General features: G+C 40.2%; 2 protein-coding genes across 3 annotated transcripts in view; both read right to left on the bottom strand.

Annotated features, from left to right (window-relative positions):
- Window positions 1–43: 43 nt before the first annotated feature.
- slc29a3 (solute carrier family 29 member 3) lies at window positions 44–5,838 on the bottom strand. Its single transcript, XM_075477004.1, has 7 exons — window positions 5,725–5,838; window positions 4,584–4,700; window positions 4,072–4,478; window positions 3,594–3,676; window positions 3,127–3,353; window positions 1,270–1,432; window positions 44–1,121 (listed from the first exon to the last, which is right to left on the bottom strand). Exons 3-7 carry the CDS (start codon window positions 4,396–4,398, stop codon window positions 506–508), a joined length of 1,416 nt encoding a protein of 471 aa, XP_075333119.1. The 5' UTR covers window positions 4,399–4,478; window positions 4,584–4,700; window positions 5,725–5,838; the 3' UTR covers window positions 44–505.
- Window positions 5,839–7,773: 1,935 nt separating this feature from the next.
- The window catches only part of unc5b (unc-5 netrin receptor B), a 51,892-nt gene continuing 41,382 nt past the window's right edge, over window positions 7,774–18,283 (bottom strand). Inside the window, exons 9-17 of one of the 2 annotated variants that reach the window (XM_075476936.1) lie at window positions 17,180–17,374; window positions 16,448–16,816; window positions 16,239–16,326; window positions 15,807–15,981; window positions 15,478–15,717; window positions 11,934–12,083; window positions 10,890–11,054; window positions 10,601–10,806; window positions 7,774–10,371 (exon numbers count right to left, since the gene is read on the bottom strand). In XM_075476936.1, coding sequence (XP_075333051.1) covers window positions 10,206–10,371; window positions 10,601–10,806; window positions 10,890–11,054; window positions 11,934–12,083; window positions 15,478–15,717; window positions 15,807–15,981; window positions 16,239–16,326; window positions 16,448–16,816; window positions 17,180–17,374 — 1,754 coding nt within the window. In that variant the 3' untranslated portion in view covers window positions 7,774–10,205. The remainder of the gene's footprint in view (window positions 10,372–10,600; window positions 10,807–10,889; window positions 11,055–11,933; window positions 12,084–15,477; window positions 15,718–15,806; window positions 15,982–16,238; window positions 16,327–16,447; window positions 16,817–17,179; window positions 17,375–18,283) is intronic. The other variant, XM_075476942.1, reaches the window with a different exon arrangement.

Below are 18,283 nucleotides of genomic sequence, written 5' to 3'. Positions count from 1 at the left end.
GAACAGAAACATGGTGCCGCCATGTTAAAAGCAAGACACTGAATTGAAAATGAAGTTCATAAAGACTTTTTTTTTTTTTATTAAGATCAAAGTTACAGTTTACAGCTGGTAGTCAAGCACAAACCCATTTCCAACAATTTATTTGTTTTCACAAATCTGCTAAAAATGTAGTCTTTATCATCCAGGAGGAAACAAACACAGCAAAGTAACTCATTATATACCTTGATAAAGGTCTGGTAAACAACTTAAATCGGTGTCTGTTTTGTAATATCGGACCTGATGTGCACAGTAAGTTCTGCCTCTTAAAATATCCATTAGCGGACCACTCGCTTCGCGTCACTGTAAATGCACCGTAACAATGAGGTATACACAGGTGGTGTAAAGCTTGATTGCACCGTCCCTCACAGCAGGCAGCTGGTTTTTGCATACTTCTTTGTCAGATGTACACTGTAGTGCCACACTCCAAACACAGCTGTATGTGACGAGGTTATAGTTTTATAATCAATCAGATGAAGTGCACGATGACCACAGAGAATGCAGATCCAACAGCCAATCCCAGAGTAAGAAAGAATGACATGACCACCCCTGTGGCCTCTGCCAGCTCCCGGGGTACCACCTTTGGGCCATAGATCATCGGCAGTGTTCCTAGGTAACCATTAGATAAACCGAGCAGGCAGTTAAAAACCACAGGGTACACATCATGGGCGAACAGTACAGTATGGAGGTGGTCCCGTGGCTGGAAATTACAGAACATGAGCAGCGGCACCATGACGGAGCGACACAGCACCAGTGCGGGCAGAACTCGACTGGTGGGACCAGGGACCTGCACCCAGGCCGTCGCCTGCCTGCCGCAGAAGTCTGCTACGTTGTACAGGAGGAAACTGGTAAAGGGCACAAAGTAAGTAGTTGTCCAGGGGCTGCCGCTGTCCATGTCGACAGACTGGATCCCCGAAGATACTGCAGGGAACACTGTGATGGATATGAAGAAGACGTAGAAGACACTCAGACCAAGCACCCACGCCTTTCTAAGTATTGGCCGCAGTGGTGGCACGGTGGCCGCAGTATCTTGGCCCTCATTGATCGCTCCTGGACTGATGCAGGTTGCTGCCAGCATGTAGTGTCTGGTGAGGAAAAAGGGATGCATTTGGCCCGTCCATTAGCTCAAATACTGTATATGCAAGGCAATAAAATAATCACTTGTTATACCACAAGCATTGACATGTATCAAGTACCTGCAGAGTCAAAATGCAAATATTTGCTGATACTGACCTTGAATATGTCAGCTTTGGCAAAAGCAAATAGGAGACGATGCAGAGCAGGATGAAGAGATCGGCTGTCAGGAAATAAGCCAGCGCATCGTCTGTCACATCCCCACCCACGCTTAAACTCACTATCGATGCCATTGCACTCAGTGTGCCTCCCATGGCCTGGCCTAAAACAAAGATATCAGCTTATGTATTCTGCAAGTCAACACACACTTTCACTTGAAAATTATTTGCCAACTGGCAAACAAAAAACTAACAAAACATCACACTTTTAACATTTTGCTGGACCGCCTTTGGCTTTAATCACTGGACGTATATGCCACGATGTTTTTGCCAAGAACGTGTGTCGTCGACGGGTCTTTGGCTGCATGTATCAAAGAATCTGAATGAAGTTGAGGTCTGGACCTTGACATAAGTGAAAAAGATATCCTCCGACAGTGTCTGTAGTGGTCTGACAAAAACATGAACATATCACAGGGATTAAGTGAACTGCTTTGGACTGGTTTATATCATTGATCTAGATTCCAGTTTGGACATGCAAATGGAAAATCCTCTATACATACCAGAGGTGTTCAACAGGATTCTGGACTGGGACCAATTATGTTCTCCCGATACATACTACCTTTGGGCATATCACTTGAAAACACCACATACATTTCCACGCTTATGCTCATGACACCCAGCTCTATTTATCCACGAAGCCCCAAGAAACTAATCAGCGGCTGAAGTTACAAGCTGGTCTTCCGAGAAATGAATACCCGTTTTTTTTTTCTACTTTTAAAATCCAGGCAATCATTTTTGCCCTTGAAAGCGTCAGATTCTCCAGCCAGTCGTTCATTCATTCTGCATGGCTTCACCACAGCTTGAGGATCCTTGGAATCATTTTTCAGCAGTATTCATGTTTAAATTCTCATATAAAAAAATATATTTATAAAAAAAAAAAAAAAGGCTTTCGTTCTATTTTATTTGATCATATTTGCTGATCACAACCAAAATACTGGAGTGTGCTGTCCCAAAGTGATGCTTAAAAACTGCTCCACCGCACAACTAATGTAGTTTATTAAAGTCACTGGAAAGTGTTGTTTTTTTATTAAGGCTACACAGTCGTTTAGTCCAAGTAACTCGAGTTCTCTTTGCACTGTGTGAGTCGAAATACTTAAACTTTCAGCAGTCCCGCTGTTGGTTTTCTTTGATTTGGGAAATCTGAAGCTACTCCCTGCAACATTTAGGGATTCAATAACGAATCATTTGATTAGTTAAATCCAGGAGAGACTTTTCTTTTTTCTTTTGGTCAGGCAGTGTAACAATAATCTAATCTTTTGTCTTTATCGATACAATAGGGAGTCGAATAGACAAAATATTGTAAATAAGTAAATTAACCCTTCATGAAGCCACCTAATGAATTGAATTTGTATCTGATAACATAAAGTAGAGAAATCCCCAAATATGAGTAACTGAGTAAGTTTGGGGTAAGAAATGTTGTTCTTATATTCTACAGGGGCTCTCTCTCTTAGTTTGGTAGATTTTATTTGGATTTTTGGTCAAAAGCAGGTACCCAATGAGTATGAGTCCAACACAAAATTTATATAGCAAGTAATTTCTTTTTTTATTCCATCGATACATCTATCACTATCAACATCTTACCCATAAAACGAGAGACTTTAGCTCTTTAAAAGAAGCGATCATTTCACAGTGACTCTAAACTTTCTTCATTTTTCTATATAAATCATCTTTCACCAGGAAAGAAAACCCCAGAGGAGAGGTGAGGATACCTTTAAAAGAGTAAAACCAATTGTTGCACAGCACTGTATAGATGTCACAAAGACAACAGCGCCCGCCCTGACTTGAAGAAGGACTCTACCTGATATGAGAGCCTGAGAGATCCTCATGGGAAAATGGCCACTGATCCCAAACATGCTCCCGGAGAAGAGGTTGGAGGCTCCGCTGACGACAGCCACGCTGGTAAGAGTGCCGATAAAAAACTCCGTCCTGGAGTTCGACACATCCACTTTCACCAGCACCGTGGTCACCACAAACACCAGCAGGATCACAAAAAGAGACGATAGGATTCGGACGTTTGGAGACAACCTATCAACAAACACACGCACATATTCTTTCATGAGGCTGATGTTTTTTCAAAGACCAGCTGAATCGACGCAATGTCACTTGGCAACATATAGCTGCGCACGGTGAGACACACAGGAATTAGATTACCACAATTTGGCCTCTAAGCTGCTAGATAGAACAAATGTGGCATTGTACTATCCAAACATCTGGAGACGAAATAACGAAGCCACAGAACATAATCTGTGTGTGTGGGAAATTAACCTGTTAACAAGGACGTAGTTGAGTATCAGAAACAGCACGGAGGGCACCGTAGAGGCAATGGCCAGATAACTTTCAAAGTATTCCTGTGAAGAGAAAAAAAAAAAAACACTTGAATAGGAGCACACAGCCATGTGCTCACATGACGTCTTAAAGTAAAAGGAAGTGAGTTTTTTTTTTTTTAGCTGATTTTTCTAAATGAGCATCTCCCTTGTGACACTTATCTTGACCGCCTATTTAATCACCCTAACTTTTCTTTTGTCTACTGTCATCTTACTCACTGACCTTTAGCCATTACCAACAGCATTACTGTGCTGCAAGGGAATTTCTCTGTGATCTGATAGGACATTTCATCCCATCCTCCGTGACAGGATAGTCATAGTTCCATGTCAGACGCATGCAGAATCGCACAAATGACCATCTTCCTGTACACTCAGACAACAAATATAGTGCTGTTGTACTGAGCAGCCCTCTTACTCACACTGAGGTCTGAATGCTGCTCCTCCTCTCCACCCTGATGAGTATTGTTGCTAAGTTTGTAGAGCCAGTAATGTTTGGCTGTTATGAAGAAGTTCCAGGGCAGCAGGGAGCCGATACCCATCAGAAAAAAGATGATGTACACCAGACAATATGAGTCCTCCGGACTGTAGCGCACGGCCAGTGGCGCCGGGGAATGTTTTGGGAGAAGTGACGCAGAGGGACTATGGTCCTCACCCTCCTCATCATCATCTGTTACGCTTTGGTCACCGAATGAAGTTGGGACGTAGGACGAGTTGACGCTGGGCAGCGCAGGCTCTGTGTGGTCCATTTTTCACGGACAGGAACCAGGACACTCAAAGTAAATATGAGAGACGGCGAGGGGGAGGGGGCTGAGGCAGTAAAGGACACCTAAGCAGAGAGTAAAAACAAAAAGATGTAAGAAAAGATAAGAAAGAAAAATCACCGTTACGTGATACTGTTACAGCAGTTAAAGAGGGCTTAGATGACACTTACTTTTAATGGTGGTCAGCATGAGGAAAAAATTGCTTTGTAAGTTGGTATGCCATGGCCTGGAGTTGTCTCCATGATGTAGCTTGCAGACATCAGTCCAGTGATTTGTGCTCTGCAATGCTGCAGCAACAGAAGTCACACTCATATTTCATTAAATACTCCAGAACAGAAGATATCTTCCACATATAGCTCTTTGCAATGCATATAATCAATATCTAAGGGAGACTGGTAGCAGGGACGCTCTACTCCTGCTCAGATCATACTTAGCACAGAACACAGTGTAAAAACAACAAGGCATTCATCTTGTAATCTAAATGTGGAATGTCACATGAGCATGTGCCACGGCTGCATCAGTAACTTTACTGCGAGCCCAAGCATCCTCACCGATTAGCAGCACAATGTGATCCCAAAGCTCCCTGACTGTCCTTTATCAGGCGTTTATTTAAGTCAAGTAAGGCAAGTAACCAGTTAAACGCTCCATCAGATAACACACCCCAGCAGCTCGTGTTTGTTTGACCTGACACAGGCTTTAAGATGTACCTGCAATTTCGATCACACACCTCTTTATGTATTCCAAACTGCACGATCACGTGAAAAATGTCTAAAACAAGCGGCGAACAGGGCTCGTGTGGGAACACAGCCACTGAACAAGGTAAAAAAAAAAATAGCCTTTAATTGGCACCACTCCCTTGAACAAAAAGTTCTTCTCTGACTATTCAAAGTCAGACTAAAGGAGTACTGTGGCTTTATAGGAGAAAGCTGACTTTGCATTCTACGCGTGTCAACAATGAGGAACTAGTGTTCACATGATGTTTAACTAAGAACAAACTATTATGCAGTCAAATTTTACACAGCACAGAACCGGGTTTTCATAAAGAAAGCAGGCAGTTTTACGGTGTGAGTGCGAGGGTGCTGCTATGGCTATTTTTACTGCTTCATGCAAAAAGGCTCAGTCTGTTCGGTCTTTAAGGGTCTTTAACAGCTTTACATGTGTAGTTTATACACTTTAAGAAACGGTGAAGCAAGTCAATAAATACTAAATGCTAGTTACGTTGGTAACTACTAACGTAGCTAACCCCCCCCCCGACACGTGCCAAATGTTGCTGTAGATAAATAAAAATGTAAAAAATACAAAAAAACATACCTCATTGCCGGAAACTTTGCTCGTGTGTTTTTCTTGCAGAGAAATCCTGACACAAAAGTCAATTTCAATGCCAACGTCCTCCCATGTCAGCTGACAGTAAACGGTCTTCCTGATAGTCACTTCTGGTCACCATTAATAACAACAATTAAACTTCCGGTGCAGATCCTTCAAAATAATAGAGCAGCCATCACAAGCTACAGCCAGAGACGGAATAAATAGCATTGGACGATTTATTATTATTACTTTTTTACTTGTAGAGAACTAAAGATACAGCAAACAATTCGGAAAAAGGTATAATTTTCAAATGTGGAAAGAGAGAAAGGAAGACCTGCTGTTACTTTGATAGACCGGAAGTTCTATCAAGGAAAAAAGGCGCATTTACTTGTACAACCTTGTACAATAAAAGCACACGTTATGCCTGTAATATGATAAACAGATCATATGAGCCCGTGTACACACATTTTCACACGTAAGGTACACAATTATTAACAGACGCTTCCACAGATGACTTTACTGCTATAAAAAACATTGACAATTCACATGAGTTTTTGGGATATGTTGGGATTTGATCATCCAAAGGCAACGTAGTTTAAAATAAAATGCAGAAGATTCAACTGTAAAAATATGCTGAAAGAGTTGCAGTCTAAATTTATAACAAATCATTGAGAACCAATTACTGAACGTGTCATCTCTAATGTAACATGGAGAAGAAGAAAACTACAGTGCACGACCACCATCAAAAATAAAGACGAGAAAACATTTGTTAAATTAAATGTAATTCATTTATTCCTTTGACAATATATTTGTCTCTGCGTTATAAACAGTATGTGGGAAGAGCATGGTTAGGGGTTCCACTTTGCTGTATTTACCAGGAGATGTCACTGTAGTGCAACTGTAGTGTAGTCAGTGATGTGCTACTGCTCGTCCCTTGAGTACAAAAAATTATTAGAACACCTGTAAGAAGACATGACGCTGAATATGCATGAGTGAGATGTGACAAGAGGTGACTTGGTTTAATTTCTTCAAGATTAAACGTGCCATTTCTGGGCTTATTGATCATTATAAAAATGATCACCAGCCAAAGGATAGAGTTGTTGAAACTCACATCTCATGATCTGGCACAGAATTAGTCAACACAAATAATAAAATCTAAGCCTAAACTTTATGGACCCTATCACAATTTAAACCCCAATGCTCTATATAACATTATATGAGGCCAAAAATCTATATAAGCTTCGGAGTGAACTCAGAAATTGCTGTTATTATTTTACACAAGCACGACATGCTGCTTATTTATGTATTTGTATGCATGCATATCCAGGAGGTTCTCAATTTGACTTGTTTTCAATATAATGTACTAGCCACACTGTCACTTCTTTCTCATAATAGGTAATGAAAACGAGGATGAAGTCAGCTGTTGCACCACCATTTTATAAATCATAAAAGGCTCAGTTAATTCATGCACTGAAAGGTGCCAACTCAGTCCCTAATTAACAGCGTATTTAATTGATAAAACAGGAACAAAGTGTTGCCTGCCATTATAACCATGCTGCAGTGCACAATCACTACAAATGACTCACTTAGCTCTTAACAGAAGAGTCTAATCCAACGAGTCCCCACACATCCTGGAGTCATTAAAAAAAGCACTGAGGTTACAACCCTCCATGTGAATGCCCAACTCAATCCTTGAAGACCAGTGTCTCCAAGACCTTGTAATTGTGATGGCCTGTCAGCGTGCCAGTTAACAGCTTTAAAAAGGTAAATGGACCTTAAGGGAACTTCCTATTTAAGTATGAAGTTTAAAAAATAAAAATAAAAAAAAAAAGCAGGTTGACAATTTTCACTTAGAATAGGATGTAAATGAGATAGATGCAAGCTTTTGTCTTACAGTACCAAAGGTCCAGAAAAGTGCTCAGATGGGTTTGCTTGCAGTGAGCTGTTGGTCTCCCCTATAGTGATTTTTGACTCGTAAAAACAGAAACACACAAACAATGCTGTTAAACTAAGAAATATAATTTATTGCATAAAAATTATATTCAGTTACAGGTAAGAAGGCTAGACATTTATTTACAATTGGTACTTTACAGAGGCAAAATAATGTCACTGAATCCATTAAGTTTTCCATAAAAATGTCTGACTTCTTGAACAAAGGCTGAGTTTATCTCTTTGAAAGGAGCAAGTTCAAATCCAGTACAGCTCCAGCATAAGTTATCCAGCAATATGGCAAAAAGATCCAGCAGACACTGAAGAAATCTGGAGGAATAAACACTGTAGTCTAAAGCTAGCCAGTCTCTGTAACAAGAATCAAGAGAGAAGTGTTCAGGGATCCAAAGTACTGAACTGGTTGTGTTCAGGTATGTCTTCACAGCAAAGACCTGCAGGGCACAAGTTCATATTGTTAATCACAACTTGTGCTGAAGCCATTGCACCACTTTTGTTTTTGTTTTCGACGTTTATAGCTTCCTGGACTTCCAGTCCAGAGAGAATTCCCACGCAGATTAACATCTCCAAGAATGTTAAACCAATCTTAAACCACTATAGGATACAAAATGAAAACCCTGTCAATGTCCTGATCTGAAAAAATAGAATTACTCTTCCAGGAAACAAAAGAAGTGGAAATGCTTCACTTTTCTTTTGTACTTGCATAGCACTTACAAAGAGAAATGACAGATTTTAAGAATGTGCACATATCGTATGTGTACACCCACCTGCCCACACATACCCATTCACTCGCACACATGCTCAGTCCATTCACACAAAGCAGTGACATGACTCACTGCTGAAGAGGAGCGGATACTGTCGGTGTTTTGGTTTTTGTCGTTTTAAGATATGAACACTTTTTTTTTTCTTTTGCTTTGAGGCAGAGAAAGACTCAGTAACACAGAATGGAAGGAGGGATGATGTTACAGATGACAGAATTTTCAATTCCCGTCTGACAAAAACTGACAGAGCAATGTTGATAATACAAACAGCTTGAGGACACAAAGCAGATCAACAGTATGTTTCAAATAGAGAAAAGGGATACATAATGAGCTGCATGATTGGGAGACAAATTGAAGCATATTTCTGTTTGTTTTGAAGTGAATTACTGGCATAAGTTTGCTTGCTGAGCGGTTGATATAAAGGTGAGATTAATTTATTCAGTTAACTTAATTATTAGAAATGGAAACTGTTTTTAGTTACAGCAAAGCAAACGCATTCAGTAAATTCACCATGATCATCTCCAATTGTGTCTTACGGTTTATATTTTGCATTTTGAATAGATGCACAATACGAAAGAACAACATAAACATCGTTTTGTTATTCACAACAGAGACATCAACTGTGCACCTTTTCCTCCCATTTGATTTTGCTCTACTTGGATAAAAATGATGCAAGGCATTTCAGTAGCCTGAACGGGCAAAAATGATAAAACAGGTTCCATGTTATCAATCTGTTGATGACAATTGAAACAAACAAACAAACCAACAAAAAAAAGTAATCCACAAATATGGATAATAAATAAAAGGCGTTCCCCACAGGAAACTATTAAGGGAAAGATGCAGTTTATTCTCAGCAGATAGGAGTGCGGCAGAGTGATGGAGGAATGCAAGCAGAGATGAAAGAGAAACACCCCTGTGAGTCAGAACGATATGCCAAGGCTTTGAGGCATTTGTTGATACAATATGAAGAGTCAGCCGAGTTATCTGCCAATTCTGAAACTAACTTTGCAATTCATTCTCCTACCACAAAGAAGAGGCAGCTTTTCTTCAGCCAAAAGCAATATGACTCAAACCTTGAGGGTTCGATCTTCTTATGAGGCAGTTAGACAAGAAATCCTCATCTGTGTGTCGCAGAGCCGATTAATGGCCACTGTGTCTGTGTGTGTTTTGGAGTGTGTGCTGCCTTGGGGGGCTGCATGCTGGTCGGCGCCGCCTGTCATTTGCTGAACGAGAAGAAATATAAGTCCCTGCCATGAGGTGAGATGGTTTTAATCATGCACGTTCATGCTGCTACTGAAATATGGCCAATCCCACGTTAGAGACGATGTTGTTGTGTGCACTCTCCTGTGACAAATACATGGATGTTTTCGTTTTGTCCCAAAGCACTGATATTAATATACAAGAATGATGTCATTTTCAGTACTTGAAGACGGTTGACATTACATTTGTCAGATGACTTTATACCAATTTTACGTCTTGGTACACTCAAATTGGTTTTCCATCTTGGAGATGCAACATTGCTTTTCAAGCTGAATCAGGACAGCGGTTGGATGGCCAGAATGGGAATGCGTTATGGTTGATATGTAGCTACAGTGGCTTATCGTGGGTCAGCAAAAGAGGAGGTGAGGCAGGCGAAACAGAATACACGTAAAGCAACTGAAATTCTCTGTGGGTTAAAGATCCGTGTCAGCTTGTGCATATCCATAGGCAGGTATTCTCATTTTTATCAAGGAGGTGAAAAAAAAAAGTGTCTTGCTTGTTCTTTTGTTCCTTGTCCAATCAACAGTCCCCATCTGTTGTCATGACAACCAGCACCTCACTTTTGCCCATCTCCTCCAGTGCAGTTGCCAAAGAGACCAGGTCTGCGTCACCTTGGTGACATGCTTCCCATAAGTCCAGTAGAACACCTGTGGGGCTGGGCTTTGTGGCAAAGTAGTTCAAATATCTGAGTGGAAGAAAGATTAGGCAATTTGTGAGAAGACCAAAGTACTTCATCACTGATTCCAAAAGAATTAAAATCATTAATAATGTTTTATACTGCAAAAAACGCAAGTAATCTTGACAGTCATATCAAATATATTAAATTATAGAAGATATATTACATATTAAATTCAAAATTTCATAGTGTTTAAGGCATGTTTACCAGACACAAACTAACATATGACAGATCTCACCTGTCAAAGCCCAGGCTGCGAGCCAACAGTCTCCAGTCACACCCTCGGGCACTGGGCGCATCCAAACTGGCACAAATCTTCTGACGAATGGATTCAGGCAGGCGAAAGGCATAAGGTCCCACTTGGGAGGAAGGCAGGCAGGTGCCTCCCGAGGGGAGGGGCGAGTGTGGTGGTAGAGTCTGGTTTAACAGAGAAGTCGAGGGGCACTGAGATCAACCTTTGAGTAACTATTTGACCTTCTGCTATTTTATCTGTGCTTAGCAAAGATGACCTCAGTTGTCACCATTACCTCCTGGATGTCCGTGTGCAGCTGGAATATCTGTCCCTCCCCTTCCACCTGCCGGACACAGATCTTACAGGCGAGCTGCGACACAGCCAAGCTGCCTCTCTCCAAGCTGAAGGTGCAGTGCAGCGGTCTCTGACTGCCACTCCAAATGTGATAGAACGGTATCTCCTGTCACACAAAGGAGAAACATTCAAGAATAAAGCTTGGGAAAGATTCCCAACACGGTAACCGAAGTGGCTCTCTTCTCTGAAGAAACATGTGGAACACAGTTTCCATTCAAGGAGTGGACGACATGCTTTATTTTCATACTGGGTGTTTCCGAAAACTGTGTGTATCTGCGTGTGTTGGAGCTCATATTTATTTCTAAAGCACAATGTCCATACATTATAACCACTATCAGATTTCCTGTTTGTTTATTCACAACAGGCTCAGACTGTAATCTCATTGGTGCAGCTGAGTGAATGCAGCATCGTTTCAGTGTTTACAGCAGCAGTGAACAGTATTAAGTCCACAGGCTATATTCTCAGAGAAAATAGCCGATATACTGTATATACTATTCTTTTAAATCATAAATCATGACTTTTCCAAATCATTCTTTCTTTATGTAGTATTGTTCATTCATAACACAGAAGATATCTGACTTATTTTATTTTGTTGACTTCAGATGATTTATGCCTTACTCCAACTGAAACTAACTGCTTTTGTTCAAGTGATGAACAATCAGCCTCAGAAAACAAGGACAGCAGCATTGTGGCAGCTTGAGAAGCTTTGGCTTTACATTCAAGCCACAGCTATTAAGCCTCACATATAGCTTAGACTGGGGATATAATCTGCCTAATTGCTGTAACCGAGCAATGTAAACAGTTATCATACCTGGCGTTTATTGAGCTGTTGCTTTCTTGCTGGCTCTGCTCACTGATAACGGTAATGTTCCTTTGCATATGTGTTCAATTTGAGGGGACCACCATGCTTCACATCGGATTAAGGAATAAGTAAGGATACGATGCATAGTAAATGTCAGATGTACTATGTGTTGCATTGTGTCACCTGGTACTTGGCCAGAAGTTTGCTTCTCCAGTAAGTGTGAGGAATGTCGTGGATGGACAGGCGAAGATTGTGGTAGCTATCTTTGAAGAACAGCGGCTTGGGATCTTCGAGCAAAACTCCGCCAAGACTCCTCTCCATGTCCAGCACCTCCTGCACAGAGGCAGAGAGAGGCCAAATTTATTAGGCGATGAGGCTCAACACTTTAACACATTTCATGAATCATGAATCATCAAAAATGCTTACATAAAATATGATGTGCATTTTTTGTAGGTTCTTCAAGAGGAAATGTGTGAGAGCTAACATTGTGAAAGCTGGATGAATTTTAGGAGCCAGAAATTGTGCAATGCAATGCCAGTAAACTGCACGCTCGTGTTTACTGTTCTGGCCGGGCAGTGAAAATTTAATGTAAAATGGACAGAGAGGGGACAACTATTCAATAACACTGAGTCCAGTTTTCTCTGGACGTTTAGTACAGAGTCTGTTATTTTTCTAACTTCTGAGCAGCTGTTTCTTTTGGGATAAGATGATTCAATATATTATACCAAAGTTTAATTAGGAGAAGTAAGGTGGATCTGAAGGGTTGTGCAAGAACAGAATGTCTCTATTGCCCAGAGCCACTATGGAAATAACTTATATTAAATTTTGGTGTTATTATTTTGTGACATAGTTCAATACAGGGCAAACACAGCCTATCTGTTATATTCTATTTGTTGCAATTGAAATTAATTTTGTGTTGTTCTTTTTCACTTTACATGTCTTGCCTTTATCTGAGCCTTTTTTTTTTTGCCTTTTAAACTCAGAGTGCAAAACAAAACTAAACTAAGGTCTGTTCTAATTATACCTCACACATGATGGATGCATTTTTAACTGCATTACAGCTTACAAGTTTTTGGGAGTACCACTGCATATGTGTGTGGGGAATGCAGGAAGCAGGTTTTGACATCATGCAATAAATTACAGGTGAACTCTCCGGCTGTGCTGTGTTAAATTTTGATTAGTTAGCATAAAGTCAGGCCACTATTTAAATCAGGTGATTCAGGCAAATCTAGCAGTCCTTGAGAAAGTCCTTGAGAAATTAGTGTTAAAAAGGATTACAAAAACATCTGGACATAAATAATATACAGCATTGTGTTTTTTGAAAAAAAACAAACAAAACAAAACTGTCAACAGAAATGCAATCAGTCCTTACCATCCCCTCAGCCTCAGACTGATATAAAACTCTCTATATAAAACTTCTTTTATTTGCTGACGGTAAATGTCTGTATCTGTATCACATGATAATTTCAGCACCCTGGTCCAGGAAACATATGATGATCTTATGTTGATTTCTAAATGGTTTCAGGTGAAAAAACACTCTCTTAATGATAAAAAAAAAAAGAATTCATGGTTTTTTGTCATAAAAGCTTGTTGCCCAAAAAAAGCCCCAAAACACGATTTAAGTTTACCAGATTAAATTAGAAAGTTCATAGTAGGTAAAAAAAAAATCCATATGGAATAACCACATTGATCTGGTCCATAAAAAGACTACAAAGCCAGTTTGTATCCTAAAGTTTATGTCTGTAAATCAATCTTCTATCATAACTTTTTTATCATAGTTCCATTTACCGTTAAATCAGTCATTGTAACACAGTTGAAGCTGCTTCATGTCCCACTTTTATCAAGACAATTTTTTGCAGAATGAAATTCCTACAAATGATTGATTTTGCTTCGGGAAAAAAAAGGCTTTCTCTGCCCTTCTTTTCAGAAATAATAAGCTACCAATATTTTGAAGTTTTTCGACATCAGACCTGTTCTCATGTATAAATATGTCCATTTAACTCGTGGTTTGCCAAATGCATTTCAAAACCTTTTTCTGTATTCTTCAGACATTGATTCATTCTCTACAAGTTTTCATACAAACTTGCATCTCCTATGTTGTCTGACTTCTCTTAATCATGACTCAATTAGATATACAGAATCACATCTGTGGAAGAACCTACATCCATAACTGCGGTCGAAAGGTAAGGAATCTTTATTGAAGAAATATCTAAACATGTTTTTGATTAGTTGTTTTGATAGGTTATTGTTACCTTGGTGTACATCTACCTCCTATACTTATTCCAAATGATTTTAATCAAGTTTATATTATCACTGTAATCATTTATTTATAAACCCAGCTTGGGTTCTTGCCTCAATTTGTTAACTTTTTTATGCTGTTGATATTTTTTATTAACGTGCAAAAATTATTCCAGAAATGTGAGATAAATCAGTGGAGAACTGTTGATATTAAATCTATAAATTCAGTTTTTTCAGATAAATAAAAATCCAGAGCACTCAGAGGTTCAAAGAATTATAATAAAAGTGCTTTTTGATAGTGGACTCAAAAGTTCAACAAGAAAGTTCAAGGCAGTCCATCTGCAAAAAGTTTAAAAATGAGTTGGTCATTTCATGATGAGAATTCCAACAACATAGATTGCTCTTTTGTTGTTAAGAAAGAATTGGGTTACAACCCACACGTAGCTGCGCAAACAGCCATCTTCACAGTACAAATACCACAACTGCACTGTTTATTAAGCTTCCTGGTACAGATAATTGCTACTCATGTCAAAATTCTGATTCATAGAATTTAAATTATTGGAAATATGACATTTTTCAAGAATTTGTCCTTGCGTTTAAGATTAGATGCTTCTGAGGATAAAAGTTACTCGAAAAGAATCTCAGCCCTGGAGAGAGCTCTAAAAAGCAGTTAAGAGCAGGGAGTGGGTGTTAAAGAGGCTTAAGAGTCTCATAAGTAGAGGGGGAAATGTCTGGCAGAAATAGAGGTGGGAGGAATGTTTTCCAATCACTGAGTGATATTCAGGTAGTGAAACAGTATGGAGGAGATCCAGCAGGGATAATGTTTGTGGTCAGTCTCATTAGATATGCAATACAATAAACTATAACACAGATTGAAATGGAAGCGATCAAAATTATAAGATATATTGAAAAGATAAAAAGTAAGAGTGCAGTTTGTAATGTCTTTTGTATGAGAACAGTTTTCATGTTCGCCAAACAATTGAGCTATACTTGACCTAAGTAAATTAATATAACAATTATCAGTGCATCTTAGTTCTATGTATGCATATCTTCAATGCTACTCTTAACCTATGGCTTTGAATATATTTCTAATAACACAATGCTTGACACAACAACTCTGTTGTCAACTCTATGTCCATTATATCCATGCCATATTGTAGTTTCTTTTTCTGGATTAAATTGTTCATTCTTTTTAAAAGGTATATGTCATTCCCAGTTATGTGGGCATCCTTTTTCCAATGTAAAACCTCCCTGATCTAACTAAGACTCCTTCAAAGAAATCTTAATTCTAAAGCTCTCTGAGTGTATTCTAAAAATGTCTGTGAATATGTCCCCCGGCGGTTTTAGTGTTATCTTTGGAATGGAAGCTAACTGCAAGAGAAACAGGGAGAAAAGTAAAGACAAGCAGCAGGAGAGACAAATGTAAGCCAAGAGATGTAAACACACATCAACACAGTCTAAAAGAGATGCGTGAAGATACAAGCAGCACCTTGAGGGCATGTGGGGTGTCATGGATACAGTAGATGCGGAGGCTGTAGTCCAGGGAGAGGCACGGTGCTCGGGGGGCAAACAGAGCCAGCTGCAGGCGTTTGCAGGCAGGTTGTGGAGGGCAGGACTGGCCCACGAGGCCGTATGTTCCCAGCTGCTCCATGAGGACATGACAACATTCCTCTTCCAGCTGCAGGTAACATGGAGAAGACAAAGTCTCCTCCCCTACAGTCAGTACCTCCTGTGGAAACATAGCAGGTGGGTTCAATGTCTCCCAAATCTCCCACTAAGAAGCTATTCATCACTGGCACCATTTTTATGCGGTCTCACCTCCCATGCACCCTGGTGTGTTTGCGTCTTGAGGGTGAGGGTCCAGTCGGGTGTAGGCGTGTCCAGCTGGGCACAGTGGGGCAAAGTAAGGACCACAGGTCGATTCAGCAGCATACCAGATGGACCACAGCTCACCACAGGACTTAGAACTGTCTGACTGCCCTCAGATGGTAACCTGTAATATCACCCACAGATAGGTTTGCCACAAAAAAAAAATCACACTTTATTTATAAAAAGGTAATTGCCGTGGCATCATTTGGCATTTGTTCAAATTTCTGTCCTCAAGTAAAGTGATAAAAGCTCGAAATAAACTTCACAGCAGCCAGAATTGTATTGGAAAAGTTACTGATTGAGGTGAGAGTGAGGTCTGTTCTGCCTTGTGGCTGCAAAGGTAGCGAGAGAAATAAAGGAATAAAGATGAAGGACACTAACGTTGTTTTGTCCCACTTGTTAATAATGAGGTACATCTCATAGAACTTCCCCTGGGGGATTGTGCCAGGCGGGACCAGCAGACTCACACCTGAAGGAGAAGATATCATGACTTGTCTTATGTGTAATCAACATAAGATGACACTAATCCACTGTGGATTCAAATTAATTTAGTATTCATTGAATAAACCGCTTCATGCACCATGTATTACCTGTATTGGGGATGGTAAGGCGTCCTCCTAGATTTCCCAGGGTAGCACTGGTGCTCAAGCCTGGCTCTCTGGACAGAGTGTGGCTGTGAAACTCTCGCTCTCTACCCACAGTGCCCACCGATTTCAGGCTGAGGATCTCTCTGTCACCTAAGCCCATGTCAGCCGGCAGCTCCAGGGACGAAAGAGTGGAGGAGTTATACACCTTGATTTTCAGACTAGGAAGAGTGTCCAGCAATGGAGAGGTGGTCATGGGAATTTTGTGGGGGCTGTCGTTGACACCTTGCTGTAGGGAGAAAAGCGGCCCCCGGAAAGCGCCTGCTGTGGCTGTCAGATCCGGAGGAGCTGAGGGATGAAGGGGGTGAGGGTTATCTGTGGACAGAGAGTGGAAAGGAGAAAAGCTGTCCTCTTATCACTGGAAATGATACAGGCTGGGCAAAAGTGACGCGGGCGAAATGGATTAATGTTGCTAATTAATATTTGATGGCAAGAGCAAGAGAACGGACACCGTGACAAATGCTTAAAATGTAAAAAATGAAACGTGGTAAAGAATGGAGAGCCGACTGAGAGGAGATAATGGCGTATGGGAATTAATTCAAGTGATGATAAAAATAGAAATGTGATAGTGAAACAAATTGTGGCATTGTGCTTGTGTGAAAATGTGTAAAAACAAGAGAAGCTGAGAAAGTAAACAATCCCAAAAAAAACAAGTATGAATGTTGTGTGCGAACTCACCCTGTCTGGGAGGCTTGTAGTTTCCAGGGTGGAACGCGGCAGTGAGAGCTGATGAAGAATCAGTTATGTCTCCGCGGAGATGGCGGCATCTGCGACGGTATGCCAGAACTCCTATACAAAGCGCCATGACCACACTCAGGAGCAAGGCCACCACCAAACCAGTGTAGACTGCTACACCCATACCAGGGACCATGGCTAAAAGGAGGGAAAAGAGGCAGACAGTCAACACGTCAAAAGCACAAGAAAACTATCAATGAAAATCCTATATTTACTACATACTGTGAACGATGTAAATAGAACAAATTAGTCATTGTCGTTAAAGTTAGTGCCGAAACTACTGGTTGGTTGATTCAATAATTGATCACAAGACTTCCAAGATTTCTCCAGAATCCTAATGTTAATATCAAGATATATATATATATTTATTTTAATCAAAAAACATATATTATAGTTACACATTCATCATTGACATCTTTAACACAATGTGGAACCTTCTTTTGTCACTTTTATGTAATTTTTAGCTGGAAAAAAAATCTATTGGTTCAATTAATTATTAAGCAAACCACACATGTATCTATTCTATCTAAAGCTAAATAATGCTTGAGCCAGATCTGAAATTTTAAAACGTACTAATATCTCTTAACTTGAATATTCACTTCAGATAATACTGACACATCCATTTGTACGTGCACACAGTTGCTAAAGTTGATCCTCTTCACTACAACTGTAAACCTGAACAGATCCGTCCCCAATGCTGTTACAATAGAGACAGACTGGGGATGATATTAGCATTTCTCAGGGCAACCCAGTGGTTGAATGGTTAAAGCAAACATCACATGGTTTGCATTGCCTCCAGCAACAGAGTCCTCGGTCTGACTCTTTGCTGATCGGACCCTCACTGCATGTAATTCTTCCATTCTCTCAACCCACATTTCCTGTCTATTTTGTTGTACACTGTGCGAGCAAAAATGCCCCCCCCCCTCCGTTGTTATGAGTCTATGAGTCATTTTAGTGTTTACTCTCACACTGTTGTTACCTTTGAACTATTAAAGCTCAGCATGGAGTCTTCATCTAGTGAACTAAAATACAAAATTAATTAAGCAT

The sequence above is a fragment of the Odontesthes bonariensis genome, chromosome 2 (genome assembly GCF_027942865.1).
Source record: "Odontesthes bonariensis isolate fOdoBon6 chromosome 2, fOdoBon6.hap1, whole genome shotgun sequence".
Lineage (NCBI taxonomy): Eukaryota > Metazoa > Chordata > Actinopteri > Atheriniformes > Atherinopsidae > Odontesthes > Odontesthes bonariensis.
The sequence above is the reverse complement of the archived record's forward strand: the minus strand, read 5'-3'. Positions and strand labels throughout refer to the sequence as shown.

Excerpts from the sequence above, each read along its gene's own strand:
- slc29a3 (XM_075477004.1), bottom strand. The coding sequence starts at position 4,398 with ATGGACCACACAGAGCCTGCGCTGCCCAGCGTCAACTCGTCCTACGTC. Across the intron at positions 3,677-4,071 it reads AGCAGCATTCAGACCTCAGT|GAATACTTTGAAAGTTATCT; the intron begins GTGAGTAAGAGG and ends TTCTCTTCACAG. Across the intron at positions 1,122-1,269 it reads CCAAAGCTGACATATTCAAG|ACACTACATGCTGGCAGCAA; the intron begins GTCAGTATCAGC and ends TTTCCTCACCAG.